Below are 17,313 nucleotides of genomic sequence, written 5' to 3' on the forward strand. Positions count from 1 at the left end.
ACAGACTACTGTGCTTGCCACTATCATGTATTCTTTTTCTTTTTCCCTGGACTGGGCACAAGTTCGCCCAATAATGTGTTATATGCGTGGCTCACTATTTTGGCACTGTCTGGCTCTTCACTGTCGCTACAATATGACAGTACTGTTATGCAAGGATTTTTTTTGGCAGCTGTAGTACCCCTCTTGCTTGCTTGATTCACTAACTCGTATGCATGTTCATGCATATATGCACATGCTCTCACTCACCTCGTTTCACGTCACATTCATGCAGCGCTCTCTTGTATGTTTAGTTCAGGCACTAACGAAAAAGTGAGTGTGGCGTATACGTCTGTTGGGATGTTGAAGTAAAACACACTACTGAGCCACAAGAACACACTGAAAAGGGCACACGTGACATGTAGACAAGCACAATAGTTGATGAATAAATGCACACAAGCTAGTGGTGGTCCCGTATTTTTGCACGTATAACCCGCAACAAAAATGCATAAAATAGAACAGTTAAGTCGGGGTGCGATATGCAAATTTCACTTTGAAGTGTGGATTCACGACAGTGTGACGTGTGCTGCCGTGAAGCCGTTCTCCGCCATTCAGTTTCATTATCTCCTAGGGAACCCCACCCTCTTCCCACTCTTGCATGTTAAACTTTCCTCTCCCCTCCATGGTCGCCCATTCTCCTCCTATTTACGGATTGCTTGCATTAAGTTCTTAGCGAATAGTGCAGGCAGCGCCGGCAAACTATAACTTGGATTACGATGACCTGTGCTCGACAGCTGTCCTAGTACAACAGAAGCTGGTGATAAAGCTTTCATACGATGGGCCAAATTGCAATTTGAGCTTGCGGAGGATTGCGTATCACATGATCATACGTACGTCACCTGTGCCCCTGGTACGCCCTGAGTTAACACGAAGTGCTTCGCGATACTGCTGGGTCGCGTTTCCTCTGTCACCGTTGACCATGCGAGTGCTGCTCTGTCCATGCTGTCATTCTTTGTCGTGTGAGTTGTAGCTGCGAAGTGATCCGAGTCGCGTCACATGTCACTTGACTGATTTGCACATGATACGTCCGTTGTGTGAAGTCGGCTTTCTTAGCATCGCCGAAGAGGGGGGGGGGGGGGAGTTGTTGGCCGAAGATGTGGACGAGTTGTCGATTCGCGAACAGAGACATTTTACAAGGATTTTAGTGTTGTTGTATGCAGGTATTTCTGTGGGTTATACACACAGATTTTCTTTCTTTCTGGGTTGTTGTAATTGGGGGTGCGGGTTATATGCGATAGTGGGTTATACACGGAAAAATTCGGTAGGTCTAGAACATTTTGGGCCTCATGTATACTTGAAATGTCGGCTAGGACGTGTGAGGTTGTACTTGTCGAAGTGCTACTGCTAAAAGAATGCATGGAGAGAACACACCCGACACGTGGACAGGCACAAACGTGACTGCTTGAATGTTTATCAATAAAAGCAATAAGTTAAATGTCGCAGGAATCAACAAAAGGTGCAGATTTGTGTGGAAGTTAAGGGAACAGAGAAAAGATAAGAATTGAAGAAATTATTTACACTTGGAATAGGGCAATAAAGGAAAACATTCAATTAAGATTTCAGCATTGCCCATATGTAAAACTCGCAGCATTTTGTTTTATGCCATGAGATGTTTTAAATAGGTTGCAAATTGTGGCAAAAGGGGTTGCAGAGTTTTACCACAGTGAAGTAATATTTGGCCCGGGTGTTCATGAGGGCATTGCCTAGTGATTGGGCAGGTTTATTTACCTCAATGAAAAAGTGTTACGGGCCGCTTTGAGAGGCCTTTTGAAAAGCAGCACTTGCATTTATTTTTCCTTTTCAGTGCACTTCTAACGTGCCAAAGGACCTGCAAGCATCCCTGTGCTTTCTTAAAGATAAGTCGATGGCCAAAATCTCCACGGGTACATTACTAAGACAGATCGACAGCAGCAAGGTGTTGCAGTCCTTCAGCAGTGTCTTCACTGAGTCCGACATACTAACTCTCCTTGAGGCAGTGGCGGGCACACCAGCCGAGTGCAAGAAGAACTTGGAACCACTGCTCAGTGCCTGGCTGACCTGCGTTTCCAAAGGCAGTGGGCAGGACACCCCACTCCTTTCGGCCACTGTCATTCAGAACATGCTCTCTGCCATCCTTGAGAGCCAAAGCAATGTTTCCCTGCTGGAAGCCTTCCTGCGATTTCTGGAGTTCCGGCCCATCTACGTGTTCGCCCTGAGGCCTGGCAAGTTTCTCAAGCTTGTAACCAATAAGAGATTTTTTAAAATTTCGGCAGAACCCATCTTATGACGAATGTTGACATTAATTCTATTAGCATTGAAGCAATATAGCAACATGCCATGTTGCTGCCGCAGAAACGCGTCATGTATGAGGCGTGTATGCAGCAGGTTTCCTCTCTCGCATTTCCCTCTAGACACGCTGTGTCACCTAGCAACAGTGATGGAAGTCAGCGTGTGGCATGTGTGGGAAATACATAGTTTACATGTGATGTCACATCTGTCATCTACCCTGAACGTCCACCATTGCTGGGTGTACCTTGCTTTTATGCTGCTGTGTGTTCACCATTTGCTTCAACACATACACACCGTATGTCTATGATCCTAGGAGCTGTGTGATGGGAAAAGTTAGAAGCCCTGGATTTAGCCCTTCGTACAGGGACAAGCTTGTGGGGCCAATGTGGGCTCGATAAACAAAAAGTTGAAATGGGCAATGGCGTGGACGCTTACAAACTAGGCATCGGTGCTGGATGCGACTTCATACCCCAAGGTGCTGCCAGTCACGACGCACATGGATATGATTGTAATTACCTGTCGCTGTCTGCGAATGTCACTGTACAAGAAATGAAAGTCTGAAAGTTGATCTAGGTTCACAATTATTAAAGGTAAGAAACATCAGCAAAGCTCCTCCCAGCAGGTCTTATCACCTCCTCAGTGAAATCAATGAAAGCAAGTTTTTTAGTGTGCAGCAGTGAAAACTTCCTTGCCTCATTATTGTTTAAGTTGCTCTGTTCACAGACGGCCAATTTTTCTTTTTGTGTGTGAAACACAAGCTGGTGAAGCACAAAACAGGTGTTCTCTGCTTTCCATAAGTTTTGGTTTTCTAGTTGACAGGTGATCCCTATTCGTTAAGTTAATATTTTGTTTCATGAAGCACAAGCAGCCACAAAAATTTAAGCATGCAGCAATCTTTCGTGCTTACCGTATATTTGAGTCTAATTGCAGTGACTGGACATGAGCCATTTGATCCAAATAAGCTTTGGTTTAACATCTTGATGCATTTAGACAGACAGGAAATTGGTGCATTGGGTTCGATTCATTGTCAGGGACAGCGCAAGTAATGAAGAAAACGAAACAACCAACATGACACTTGCACAGCACTCGCAAGTGCCGTGTTTGTTGCCTTCCTTTTGAAGAAGAGCTCTTTCTTGCAGACTTCACACAGATTTGGTGTATTTGGAATATGGGTATCTTGTAACCACTTCCAGAAAAAAAATGAAAGGGTCAACCAAGTGTCGATGCTAAAAAAGACAAAATCAACGTAATTGCGTGTGAAATACGAAATGAATAAGTTAAGAAATGAGTCAATAATGAACATGAAAAAGAGAGAATAGAGCAATACAATCAACATTTAATCATCGAATGATATGAATCACTATGTGGTATGTTGACATAGTCTTCCTTAGCTTTGACACTTGGTTGACCCTTTCTTTTCTTTTTTTGTCTTCATTCCGTGCACTGTCCAGAACCATAAATTCATTGCTTAAATCTGGAAAGGAATTATTCATCCTCTGGAACTTATATCGATATATCCGGGTTTCCGGGCTACTCACAGGCACTTACTTTTTTCCGACAACACTATGCATTTGCATTGCCCTGTTATCACTTTTGGTAAACGGTGCAGACCTATACATGCCTAGTTCTGCGTAGTTTGGCTACTTACAGTAGTGCTTGTGCGGCAACTGAAATTGCACCAATTGGCATGATCGCGGTGCGAAAAACTTGGAGGACGCTTAAGCTTCGCCTTCAAGAGTGGAACGCGATAGCATTCAAAGATCCTTGACTGTTTCTCGCACTTCCCGGCAACTGCAGCTTATGTAACCGTAATGTTTACCGGGAAACGCGGCCTCTTTTGTGTTCCAGCTTCTTTCGTGGGCCAGCCTTCTTTTATTGTTTGCACCTTTTATATTTCAGCCTGAGAAGATTTAGCATAAAAGGCATGCGCTGTCGGTGTTTTGTTTCATGACAATTGTTTGTGGGCTGTCACTCTCAAAATTCTGAGGAATAACTTTGTAAAGAATGCAAGACAAAGTGTGAGCAACTTTAGTGGTAAAATATATTTGGAGGGCCTGCGTGGTTGAGGATGATTTTCTTGGCCGTAGGCGGCATTGCCGACGCCGACGGCGGATGTTCTGCGACACGGGGCCCTAAACACTATCGCGTTAAAAGGAACGTTTAATCAACAACAACACAGCAGCGTGAGCAGCTGGGCATGAGGCAGGTACCCATCAATGGTAGACACTTGGAAGTGGCGCACATGCAAACTATGTATGTATTCAGACAATCTTTTCTGAATATATGATGCAGGTTCGATTCCGCCCTGCACCAGATAAGTTTTTAATAATTGCTTTTGTCATTGAAGAATTGCACACATCCAGTGCCACATACCGAGTGACACAAGTTGGCGTGAAAGAGGTTCTTTGAAGAGCGGCGCATGTCCATTGGACATAACCAGTCGCCTCAATGGCACTTATAGTTAGACTGCATATCTGTGGGATCGGCCCACGAAAGAGGCTAGAAACGTACTTCAGAAACAGGGAGGTTAACCAGGTTGAGTCCGGTTGGCTACCCTGCACTGAGGAAAGGAAAGGGAAAGATTAGAGGACGGGGAGAGTAGTTCATGGTATGCACACGCAAACACACAGTCAGCGAACCACTCATTGTTCAGTTCGTTACAAGCGGTCATATAGGCTGGTGCATCTCAAGAAACACAGCAGCGCTTTTGTGGCATTGCACATGGCATGCACATGAAGCCATGGTGCCAGTATCTTCTCTTCTCTGAAAGGCCCGTCATCTATAATAATTGCATATGTCTTTAATAATAACTACATGCATACAAATTTGTGAATGTGAACACCTTTTATTTATACATGGGCAGATCAACAAGCAACTGTATGACTGGTTCACATCCACAAGTATCTGCACCACTTGTTACCAGTTTCATATTGATCATGTAGCCACTCTCTCATTCCACAGATGACCTCAAGCACCTGTTGGAGGACCAGACTTCGGCAGGTATTGATGTTGTCAACTTCCTTATGAAGCACAATGTCCAGCATCGACAAGACCTGCAACAGCTTATTCCCAGCTCATTCAAGCCAACAGTGTCGCACCTCTCAATGGCCAGCTTAGCAGGATTCCTGCGAAGCCTCTGTCTGGGGCTGTCGCAGGATAACGCCTCACGAAAAGCTGGTTGCGTGGCTCACCAAAACCTTTCTGGCACTGCCGAAGCGTGCGTGTGGACTGAAGAATGGCATGACACAGCAAGTGGTTGATGATATGACAGTGTGCCTAAACTCGCTGATGAAGCTTGGCCAACTTGGCAAGTTCCCTCCTTTCTTGAAAAAAATTTATCTTTCTCATCATACTTATTGTCTGAGACTGCAGTTATTGTCACTTTGTGGTGACACTAAGTCACATTGTGTGTGTGATGTCTATGAGCGCAGACATGTGTACTGGTCGGGATCAAGTAGGTACAATGGGCACCCCACGCTCACTTAAAGTTGCACAGATTTGTTGCATAGCATCTGGTCTGTTGAACTCATAGATAGTTATGAAGGACATGCAATTACAAACAGTGTTAACATGTTGATGAGCTTAATGGCACAAATTTACGAATGCATGTTTCATATTCCTTAATTCCTGATGAATTTTCTTAAAGATCTTCATTGTAGTCATTTGGCAACTCATAAGCTAGCTGGTGTGTAGCTGACTCAAGCTGGTGAAGATGTCAAAGTGTACTATGGGGGCATTGCCAGTATGAATATATGCCCCCCTCTGCTTTTGTACTAGAGTGCTTGTGCAAGAGTAATGAATGGACAAACTGAAGCAAATACACACATACAGGACACTGAGCACAAAAGTGTGTACTATGTATGTGATCAGTAGGCCAAATTAGCACTAAAATTCCCAGCAGTGCTGATGCAAAAAATACTGTCAATAAATGCATATGTATGAGTTGTTTCAGCTCTCCACCATTTCAGATAGGGGTGTGCGAATATACTCGAATACTTGATTTCGAATTGAATAGTGAACATTATAATATTCGACTAACAAATGGAATATTGCGAATCGAACAAGTTTCTTCCAGGTCAATGATACCGATCGAAATGATTAATGCAATGCAGACAGACAGAACTACAACAGCAACGCATATGGAAAGCATGAGAGCATGTGCGAAGATTGGCCTGATTAGCCACCGGAAGGCATGCAGATCGCATCAAATACGCGAGTTCAGTGTTCACGCATGCAGATTTGCACACTTGGGAGCCCACTAACCACACGCAAGCACACGCACACAGGCCTCTCGATTTGAGAACTCTTTACCATTGGCGCTGACCGTGGTTGATGCGTGCGGCGTCAATGACCATGCGGAGCGATGCGAAGTGATGTGATGTGCATTCCCTGCCTTTGTCTGTCGCGCCTATTGGCCTTATAACAAGCTGACGATAACCCACAGAAACCACCTACCATAAAGGTAGAAAAGCTTCCTGTTTTCTGGAAGAAAACTGGAAAGCAATACTACTTTCTAAGCAATAGAAGATTGCCATAAAGCACGGTATCGCCCGCCATTAAACTGAAAGCCCCATTTGTATTTGGGACAACTTCGCTATTTTTTCAGCCTCGGAGTGGAGAAAAAGAAACGACCCAATTCTGTTTGACAGACATTCCATCTGCAAAAAAATCTTTTCCAGACCTTCGTATACGAACTGAGCTGTTATCAGTGCTGGCATACTAATTTGGTGTTCCCTTTAATAAGAATAGAGCATACTACGTATCTCGGTCTATAGGTACCTAAATTACTGATAGCTAGCAAGACTTTTGTTAAGTAGTGTGATTAGTCTTCTGAGCATGTGCAGCACTTTTCTTTTCCTTGCACGAAATTTGGAAGCATTAAAGTTCGTGGTAAAGTTTCTGATATTAGACTTTTCTTTCTTGATTCGATATTGGATTCAAAATCTGCTATTCGGTATTTGCACACCCCTAATTTCAGATTCTCTTATGCATCACTGTTCAAGCACCTCGTACTGAACCAGTGTTTCCTGTTTTGCTCTTTCAGGAAGTGACAACGTTGCAAAGCTTGTAGAAATTCTCTCGGACAGTGCCGAGTATCAACTCCAGTTGGCTCTTCTGAACGCACTCTGTCGCAGCATGAGTGAGGAGCTCTTCGGTAGCTCTGTTTGCGACTCGTGCCTTCACACTCTGCTCCAGTGTGTAGCCAACTTGGCGGGCAGTAATGCTGATCTTCCTGAGCATGTTCTCCAGCAGTTGCGTGAGGTTGTGGCTACTGCCATGGTGAGTAAAACTGCTGTGAAACTCTAGTGTCTTGCTTTGTTTTATTGTCTGTGCCAGCAGTTGCCCAACTCAATTACACCAGAAGTAAAGAATATGACTGCATAATTGAAGGCACGTTGTGTACACATTTGCATGTGTGGCAAATGTGTGCAGCTTGCAAACGAGTGCAGCGGCTTGCATTTCTTTTTTTTTTTCAAGAATTTTTGGTAGGGCATGCATGCGGGTGCGACGGCTGACACTTTCGAAGTTTGACATCTTCATGGCACATGATTCATGTCATGTTTTATTTTAGGTTTTCGTATTTCTTTGTTCACCTTCTTGCTAGCTGCTTCGCCTATAACCTGTAAAATATATATTCCTTACTTTGAACAAGCAAGCTGTAGTAAGCACTTGTTTTGTCTTATTTTTCTGTGTGTGTCTGTCAGCTCTTCAATACAGTGAGTAAAAATGGAAGCAGCTTGTGGAACATGTCAGTATAGATTGTTCAGGTGGCTGACTGGGCTAGTTGGTTATTCATACTGGTAAAACGTAGTGCGAGAACAAACATGGGGACGAATAGCAGACATGGACAAGCGCTGACTTCCAACTGATTATTTTATTGACAGACATGCTTTATATAAGGTTTTCTGGCCCAACATGTTAGCACATGTGGGTGTATCCCAGAGTTCGAGCACACCACAGTTATCTGTGAGACGAGGGATGAGCAAGAACGTTTTATCAGCGAGGCAATTCAGATGGTCAGGGAAAGAAGCGAGGTGTGTGAGTAAACCGTCGGTTACTCTATCTGACAGGGAACTCAGATTCTTGGAATGTGAGGGCATGCGCAGCAGGCCACCGGGATTGTTAGTTCTTTCGGTTTCTGTTTTTTTTTTTGTTTGTTTCCTTTTCAGTGGAAATACTTCTTTTTCTTTGTATCTGTTCCTGGACATGCATATATGAAGCATTTCTGTCATAAAATAATCAGTTGGAAGTCAGCACTTGTCCATGTCTGCTATTCGTCCCCGTGTTTGTTCTCGCGCTGTGCAATACCAATAGATTGTTCATCAGCTTTTTCCCTAAACAGAGTCATTGCTTGACTTATATACACGTAGGGCCCAGCTCAAGTCAGCTGCACTTTCCCGGTTGTCCTGGTGTTGGGATTATGGATTTTTGTTGTTCTTAGCACTGAGTGTGCCATTCCAACAGGTTCAGCAGGTTCAAAGTTCAGGTGTATGCTGTATGATGTCTTTTAGCTGGCCTGAGAGATCAACTTAGCATTTCTTTCATGTGCATCTCTTTGTTCCTCGGAGGAACAGGTCATTACTGCTTCTACAGGTTACGCTGAAAAATAGAAATGGTGTACGTTAACAAAGCATTTGTTCAAAATGAGCCTGGAATATGCAGTAGCGAGTTCTAGCCTGTTTGCAGATAAAACCATGTTTGCACATGTTCATGCGCAAACATTATCATGTTCATGATCATGTTCATAAAAATGTGTAAACTTGTGTTTGGATGTCATTCTTTCATTGCTTGTTGTCTCTTCTAGGTTGTTGACCAGAACATCTTTGCCAGAGTGGTGCGCCAAGATGGACTCTGGCCTCAGTTTATCAAAAACAACTTGAAGGCTGGATTTCAGTGAGTCTTGCTATTTGCACTGTAGAGATAGCAATATTCTCTTGTCTGGTTTCCTTATGTGTTATCCTCAAGAGGTACTGGAAAAAGCTTTGATCGTGTCTTGCGTGTGGTAAAAATGGAGACTGACAGAGATAACTTGATATCAAATGCAGCTGTTTCGTTGGTATTGCTTTGCTGTGCCCTTCGTTGGCCTCTTGATGTGGTCTGTTAACTCTGTACAAGCGTACAGTAAGTGAGAGGTTAGTTGAAGCTGTCAGGAAATTGTCTCAGTTTAGTGTAAATAACTCTCGATTGTAGAGTGAGATGCATGGTCTTTAATTCTGTGTTGTACTTATAACTAAGTTTATTTATTTATTTTTTGTAATCAGTGGAACATAAGTACATTTAATACACAGAGAAAAGTATTAAAGACTTGGGTTTTATAGTCCGAGGACTGATAAGGAACCCACGATCAAGGTTACAGTGGTAAATTTATTGGAATAAGGTGGCAACATTATTAAATGAAATAACAAGGTAAACATTTGTAAAAATTAAACATTACTAATACATCTGTGCAAGATACATGAATATAAAACAGGGAAAAAAAGTACCTACTGAACAGATAGGGATTATGTGTTAAGGAAAACTGCCTTGAGAGCTACTTTAAATAAATATAGCGATGTTAGCGACTTTATATGCCATGTTACTTAGTTACAAAAAAATATGGCAGAGAGATGCATAGGGTGTTATTTGAAGCGCGATGCTTTTTTATGCTTTTTAATGCCTTCAGGTCGCAGTCATTTGGGAAAACGTCCTTTGAGCTTCTCTCAGTCATATGCCAGAAAGTGTACAGCGTGGGGAATGTAGGCGACATCAATCCTGCCCTCTGCCGGGTGTATATGATGTTGTTTGGCCACTCGAGGTTTCTCCCGCTGATGCTTGACTCTGACCCTCAGGTGCAGGAACAGAAAGGTATGTAAATGGATATGGCTGTTTTTTTAAAGGGGTTGATGGGTTTTGAACTTGGGAGATTTTGGCTTGTTGTGACGCAGTATCTTCTGCAGAACGTGCACCACATCAACACTGACATTCTGTGTGTAATGTGTGTTCACACATGCACACATGCATGCATGTTTTTTGAGGTCACAACATTAATAGTAACTGCCACCGAGCTGCTCGCACAATGTGTGCCATGGTGAAAAGAGGAACACCAACTATTTTAGTAAGCTTAACACGAACCAGGCTCCTGTGTGGGAGCCGAAACATCAATCTTACTGAATCTCTTGTGGCCTTTTTTCATCATGGTTGGTCCTGAGCGAACAGAATTCCATTATACTCTTGATTTCAATGTGTACCAAGGCGTCAAGGGTTCACCTCCATTCGTAGCTTCACAAATAGGACCATGTGTTGTGATCTTGAGTACATGCTTGTATAGTTCTTTATTTTCTTTGAGTCACAGGTTGATAAACACCTTTATTTATAAATTAATGATTTAATTCCACCAAAACATCTTAAACTGGTCATATGGTTGAAGTTACATTAACCAAACAGACGTAGTTTGCCCTCCTAGAATTTTTCAAGGTGGTTGGAATGAAAGCCATAAAAACTGAGAAAGTGCTTGCTTTGTAGATGCCACTTTCTCTATGGTGTTGAATGATTTCAACTTTACTGCACTGTATAACCAGAGGTAGTACATCTGGTTAGTTCAGCATATACAGTGGAATCTCAATGATACGATCACGGCTAATACGAATTTCCGGATGATACGAATTTTTCCATATTCCCAGCCGAGCCCCATTACTTTGCAACGTGCTAGAGTACAGTTGTTACAAATCGATTTTCGACCCGCGTTGGTTGATAAGAATAAACGCCGCCCCACCGATGGCCGCGAAAGAGAACGGCGCGCAGTCACGCGCTTTCTACCTTTCTCTTTTGGTTCGGAGGCGCGGACGCGACGCCGGACAGCACAGAGGCCGCGAAGAGTTTGAAGCGGTGGCGCTTTTGTTGCTTTTCCTCCTTTTCGGCGGCCGCCCATCGGACAGAGTGGCTGCTGTGCTTCGGGCCGCGTTCTTTGCGTTTGCGCCATTTTGCCTAGTCGCAGCGAGCTATGTCGACCGAGATACGATCTCGGCTGATTCGCGCGGCGGTACGCCGAGGCGTGGGAGCCTCCGTTGGCGCGTCTTCCGTCGACTGCGTTATCGGTGCCGATGACACAGGGCGATTGTCGGTTTCGCTGCTGGAGTCACACGGTGCAAGATAGCGCGGCACATAATCCACGATGCAAGGTAGCGCGGCACGTTCAGTCGGGTGCTCCTCCGCTTCTCCCGCTAATCGCCGTATTTTTCTTGCCGTAGGAGGCTTGCGCTTCCGTATTCCGAAGGCGTGCTTCGTCCAAAATTTCTTCTCCAACGAGTGACGATCCATCACTAACCTGGGAGCTTTCAGTAATCCGAATTCTGCGTGTCAAGTGAAGACGCCAGCGTGGTTTACGAAGCAGACAACTGCGGTTGCCATCTTGCCCCTGCCACAGCAGCAACCAATGGAGAGACGCCTTTCAGCACGGCAGCCAATCGGAGGCCTGCTTTCATCGGAGGGCCCGTGTGACTACCTATCGCAGACCCGCGCTTCTTTTGAGTTTGCGCGTTTGTTACAAGATGGCGACGATGGACGAATTGAGAAGAGGAACGGCGAAACTTTGAGCTTTCGAACGATACCAAGATGGCGGCGCTCGGTGGTGGGAAATACGAGATATGTCTCCGTGAATTGCGATTTAAAGCTGTTTTCTCGCCCTGCGCACTGACGAATAAATCTTTTTCAGCCACTTTTAGTGCGTTTTCAGCCAAACCATTTTGATACGGTGTAGATTAGGCGTTGCAGATACCGAAACGTGTGGTTTTCAAAAATCAATTTTTCTCGCGATTTTCGCGATCTGATCCCCTCATCCCCCCATAATTTGGTTAGTTTTAATTGTTTTTCGATGATACGAATTTCGGCTAATACAAATATTTTTCATGACCCCGTGAGATTCGTATCATCGAGATTCCACTGTACTTGTTTCATGCTATGACACATGTTATGGATGCATATCAATGTGACTGATTAAGTAATAAGTTCATTTTCAAACCGTAAACTATGTCCATTTTGGCAATGGGAATTCCTATAACACGGAGCACTGGCTAGCTCATTCTATTACGTAGCTCTAATTAATGAAAGGCTGATTAGCAATCACCATAAATATTTCTTTCAATGCCCAGACATATATATATATTTTTTGCAACTGCCTATTATGGTGTATTGCATAATGCTAGTGTTGATATCACTGGACGTCAATCTTTTTGTCTCTTTCCATGTTACAGACAAGATGTTAGAGCTTATGGCTGTTCTGGTTCAATGTGATCCTACACTATGTAATGTTGAACACATTCCTGTGTTTCTCAGTGCTTATGGAGCATCTTTGTCGATAGTAGGTGAGTGCTCACTTTGTGCTGCCTGCATGACTGTGCTACTTGCGAGATTTTGGTTTTTGTCACTCTCTTTTTCTCAGTACTTAGTTATTCTATTGTGAGCACATCGTTCCTGTTCTTCTTTCAGACCAGAGAATTCTTTATCTGATGTTTCTTTACGAGAAGAATGGAGTGGACGTATGCAATTTCAAGTAAGAGGAAAAAGCCATTCATGGGATGGTTCAAACGTGTTGACCACTTGTTTGCGGTTGCGAATTATTTATGATTGTTAGCAAAGAGGTGGTGTTGATGTAAAAATGGGACATAATGTAAGATGATGTCTAGGGGACATCATTTGGGGGGCCTATGTTGTCGCGGGAGCCCCGTTTTGCTCATCATGCCTCTTCAATTTCTCATCCCGGACTGCGCGAGGTGCTGCTCTCACTCAGTGAGTGTTTGCGTACACAGTTTCTTGGACAGTCCTCGACAGCCTGGGGTGGCAAGTCGAAAAGGCCCATTCTATGACAGATTAACCGAGCTAAGGTAGTCTTGATAATTGACAGGACTGGCTTTCCTTGGATGCTTTGGTATGAACAAGTTTGGTTCCGTGGCTTTCATGTTGCTGAACTGTTCTTGCGAAGCAGTCCATGCTGGTTTATCTAATGTTGTAAAACTATATTCGAGTGCTTTGATAAAGCTGGCTCATCTCATCTGGGCTGCTTCGAATGAATAAAAAAGAAATTTCTGTCCTTTAGATTCTCAATGTGTGTGTCTTGTCTGTTGTACTCTACCAGGCCATTCTTGTGGGGCCCGTCAGCAGTCTCCTTCTACTCACTGCACAAAAAGGCCTCGGTGAGCCTGCTCAAACAGCCCAAGTCTGAGGAAGTCCTGAACCTGATAAACGAGGACAAGATGGCTGCCACCGTTTTACGCTTCCCGTTGCATCTGCAGCTCGATGTACGTGCCCTGTGTTTTAGCTCTAGCGAAGCATTCCATTTTATATACCGTATTTACTTGAATAATGAACACACTTTTTTCCCCGAAAAATATGCGCAAAGTTGGAGTTCATTATGCGGGGTAAAATTTTGAGCGACTTCTTTTTCCGCCGCCACCTCCAGGAAAGTCGCAGTTTTGCCCGAAAGGCGAACCATCGATTACAATAGCAAATGTGTAGACAGCTACACGAAGTAAGGATAATAGTTTTATTGGTCGTATAAACTTGCAAACATTCACTAACTGTGTAAATTAACAAGCATGGTGTCAGCGCGCACAGGCAAACATGATCACATCACACTCGACTGCGGACACTCGCTGTCACACCGTTGGCGTGAGGAAGCGCGGCAACAACAGCGAGCGAAGCGACCTTCGTACTGTGTATCGCTTCAACGTAAACTGAGCGGCGAGAACAGAGCACGCACAAAGGTATAAGCCGCCGTTGCACATACTCAGCCCTTGATGCAGATCGTTTTCAAGATGAGGCGTGCTAGGCCACGCAATGCGCAGTTGCTGCGCCGCCCCTCCCCCCGGCGCCGTGCGCATGACGGAATTTGGCGCGTTTCCTTCCCGCTTTCCTCCCTCGAACGTGGGAGATCGAGGCGTGGTCGTCTGCGCCAGCGGCAAAAATGCGACTAGAGTGCTATCGCCATAAAAGTAGGAGACACACGGTACGATTCGGCGTCCGATACAATTGTACCCGCCAGACACCATATCAGACGCCATATCAGACGCTGAATCATACCGTGTCTCTCTTACTTCATGGCAGCAAGTTCAGGGTGCGTTCATTCCAAGGAAAAGAAAAAAACACATGTTTTGATTGGAAAAGTTGGGGTGCGTTCATTATGCAAGTAAATACGGTATATGCGAAAGGTTTCAAACATTGTTATTTTCATGAGTGTTTTTGGCTTTGATGTGCTATCTTGGTGTGGTACAATTGTAACACAGCGCCTGAAGGAAATAAAGTACATATAGTTAATGAGCACTTATTGATACTACATAACAATACATACCCATGGTTGCTACCTAAGATTTCCACGGTGTAATTGGGAAGTCTGTTTCACAAACCTGAAGCTGCGCAGCACATGACATATGTGAGTGGAATCTCGTTGATACGATTCTGCGTACATAATACATTTTTCGGCATAAGACGTTTTTTGTTCTTTTCCCAGCCAATGTCTTATAGGAGCAATGTATTTCGGATAATACAATTTTCGGATGATACATTTTATTTTCTGGTTCCCGTGAAGATCATATTAACGAGATTCCACTGTACTTTGAATTGGTCACAATAAATTGCTGCAGTTTCATTAATTTCTTGTTGTACTCTCACGGAATTGATGCTTCATGCTGTAATTAATGAGCTGCCGATCATCTATAGAAAAGAAAAAGCAAAAGCTCTCGTGCCAGTAGTCCTTTATAGATCACTGTTTCATTCAGTACTACTACTGAGTTTACTTTTCTTGAAGAACTTGTTCTGGTATGAAACGTCTGTTGCAGGTGGCTTAAATTATGTTTCTGAGCGTACTTGCATTGCATGTTGTTACTGAATCTGCCTAATTACATTCATAGAGATGTGAACACTTGAACATGCTGCATTCTTTAAATGTACTCTGCAGGTCCTTCCATTGGAGAGTATTGCTGATGGGAGCCTTTATGATCCAAGATTCCTGCTGCCCCTTCTCTTCACCTTACTCGCGCCTGGTTGGTGTTTATTGCTTTAATTATTTACCCTTTATTTCTGTGGGACGCCTTTTGCTGCTGCTGCTGGTGGTGTGTGCTGGGGTTTTCGAAAACCTTTATTTTGAGGCAAAAGCGAAGTGTTTGTTTGGTTCTTTGTTTATTAAAAAAAAATTGTGTCTAGTACGAAAATCTTTATTTTGAGGCGAAAGCATGATATTTGTTTGGTTCTTCGTTTATATATAAAAAAGAGATAGTATCTAGTAACACCAAACTTTCCCTAATGACATCAGTCCTTCTCTGTTGTCTTCACAAGTGTGTTTTGAGTGACCAGCTAAATAAGCTTTGCCACAATTTCCTGCTGTCCTTACCATGTAAAATCCAAGAAACCGTAGAGGTGGAAGGCAATAACTTTATTGGGAGTAATTATTTAAAAAACAAACAAAAAGAACAAGACACTAAAGGTACAATGTCATGTGGAAACAGGTGGCTGCACGTCCCAGTGCCTGAGCATGTGCTACACATGTTGCAAGCGGCTCGATTGGACATACTTTTCTCTTTGCTTCAGATTTAAAAATTTGATCACCCTTGCATTTGAATTTTGCACTGCAACGTTTGCTGTGTCAGATACTTTTTATTTATTTATTTATTTACAGAGTACCTACATCGTCATAAAGGCATTACGTAGCGGGGAACAAAACATAGCCAATAATACAGAAAAGCTTTTACACAGATATACTCACAAACAAAAGCACTACAATAGCATTTAGAGAAAGGCATACAAGTAATGTGAAACAAACAGGTTTTCAAGATATATAACACATACATTTGTTTTACAAGAGCGCTGTCACAGCATAGAATAGAATAGTTCAATATTTGACACATTTACTGTATCAATTGATAAACTGTTCCATTGTCTAATTGATTGGGGAAAAAAGAGTAGTAAAAAGTGTTTGTTCTGAAGTTATAGGCTGAGATCTTTTTGTTGTTATCACAGCGAGTAGATATGTAATCTGCTTCCAGGAGATAGTTATAGCGATTGATACCTATCTGACTGTTACATATTCGGTGTAATAGTTTCAGCCTTAACTTCTGCCTACGTATATGTAGCAGATCCCATCCTAAAGTGGCCTTCATTTCGGAAACGCTAGAGTACGGGCTGTAATTATTACAAACAAACCTTACTGCTTGGTTCTGTAGTTACTCCAGTCTATTAATCAGGTAATCTTGATAGGGATCCCATATTACACAAGCATAATCAAGTATTGTTCTGACATGTAAGAAGTATAAAGTTTATTTAACTTCGCGCATTGCCTGTTTGAAATTGATGCGTATAAAATGTGACATCCTACTAGCTTTTGCTATGACTGTGTCAATCTGTTTATGCCAAGTGAGTGACTCGGTGAAATAGACTCCTAGATACTTGTATTCCGACTGTATGTCGATAAGCGTGCCATTGATGTTATATCGGTGCTGAAATTTGGATAATTTTCTGGAAAAAACTTGCGCTACTGCACTTTTTTTATATTTAAATTCATGTTCCATTTTTTACACCAGTTCGCTACCATATCTAAATCTGTTTGCAAAGTATCTATGTTATTTTCAGTAGTAATTTCTCTGTAAATCACACAGTCATTGGCAAACAGTTTTATGGGTGATGTAATTAGTTCGACATTGTCATTTATGTAGATAAAAAAAACAAAGGGCCCAGTACGCTTCCCTGAGAAACGCCCGAAGAAACAGTTATTGGTGAAGATGCGGCGTTCTTTAGGACGACAGACTGGGTTCTTCCGTTTAGGTAGTTTGGTATCCAATTTTGAACGTTCTCGTTTACATTTAATGCAGCAAGCTTTACATCTAAGAGCTTATGGGACACAGTATCGAAAGCTTTTTGAAAATCAATAAAAACCGCGTCTACCTGACTATTGTTATCAATGGCTTTGGATAAGAAATGCTCAAATTCTATTAGTTGTGTGTTGCTGGAATAAGCTTTTCGGAATCCGCGCTAGGAAGGTGTAAA

At 43.0% G+C, this 17,313-nt stretch overlaps 1 protein-coding gene across 1 annotated transcript in view; it reads left to right on the forward strand.

Moving 5' to 3' along the window:
- The window catches only part of LOC119460702 (nucleolar pre-ribosomal-associated protein 1-like), a 68,700-nt gene that overhangs the window by 34,615 nt on the left and 16,772 nt on the right, over window positions 1-17,313 (forward strand). Inside the window, 10 exon segments of the mRNA XM_037721763.2 lie at window positions 1,841-2,237; window positions 5,266-5,483; window positions 5,485-5,615; window positions 7,353-7,584; window positions 9,110-9,198; window positions 9,968-10,149; window positions 12,534-12,644; window positions 12,769-12,832; window positions 13,415-13,577; window positions 15,233-15,317. Coding sequence (XP_037577691.2) covers window positions 1,841-2,237; window positions 5,266-5,483; window positions 5,485-5,615; window positions 7,353-7,584; window positions 9,110-9,198; window positions 9,968-10,149; window positions 12,534-12,644; window positions 12,769-12,832; window positions 13,415-13,577; window positions 15,233-15,317 — 1,672 coding nt within the window.

The sequence above is a fragment of the Dermacentor silvarum genome, chromosome 8 (genome assembly GCF_013339745.2).
Source record: "Dermacentor silvarum isolate Dsil-2018 chromosome 8, BIME_Dsil_1.4, whole genome shotgun sequence".
NCBI lineage: Eukaryota > Metazoa > Arthropoda > Arachnida > Ixodida > Ixodidae > Dermacentor > Dermacentor silvarum.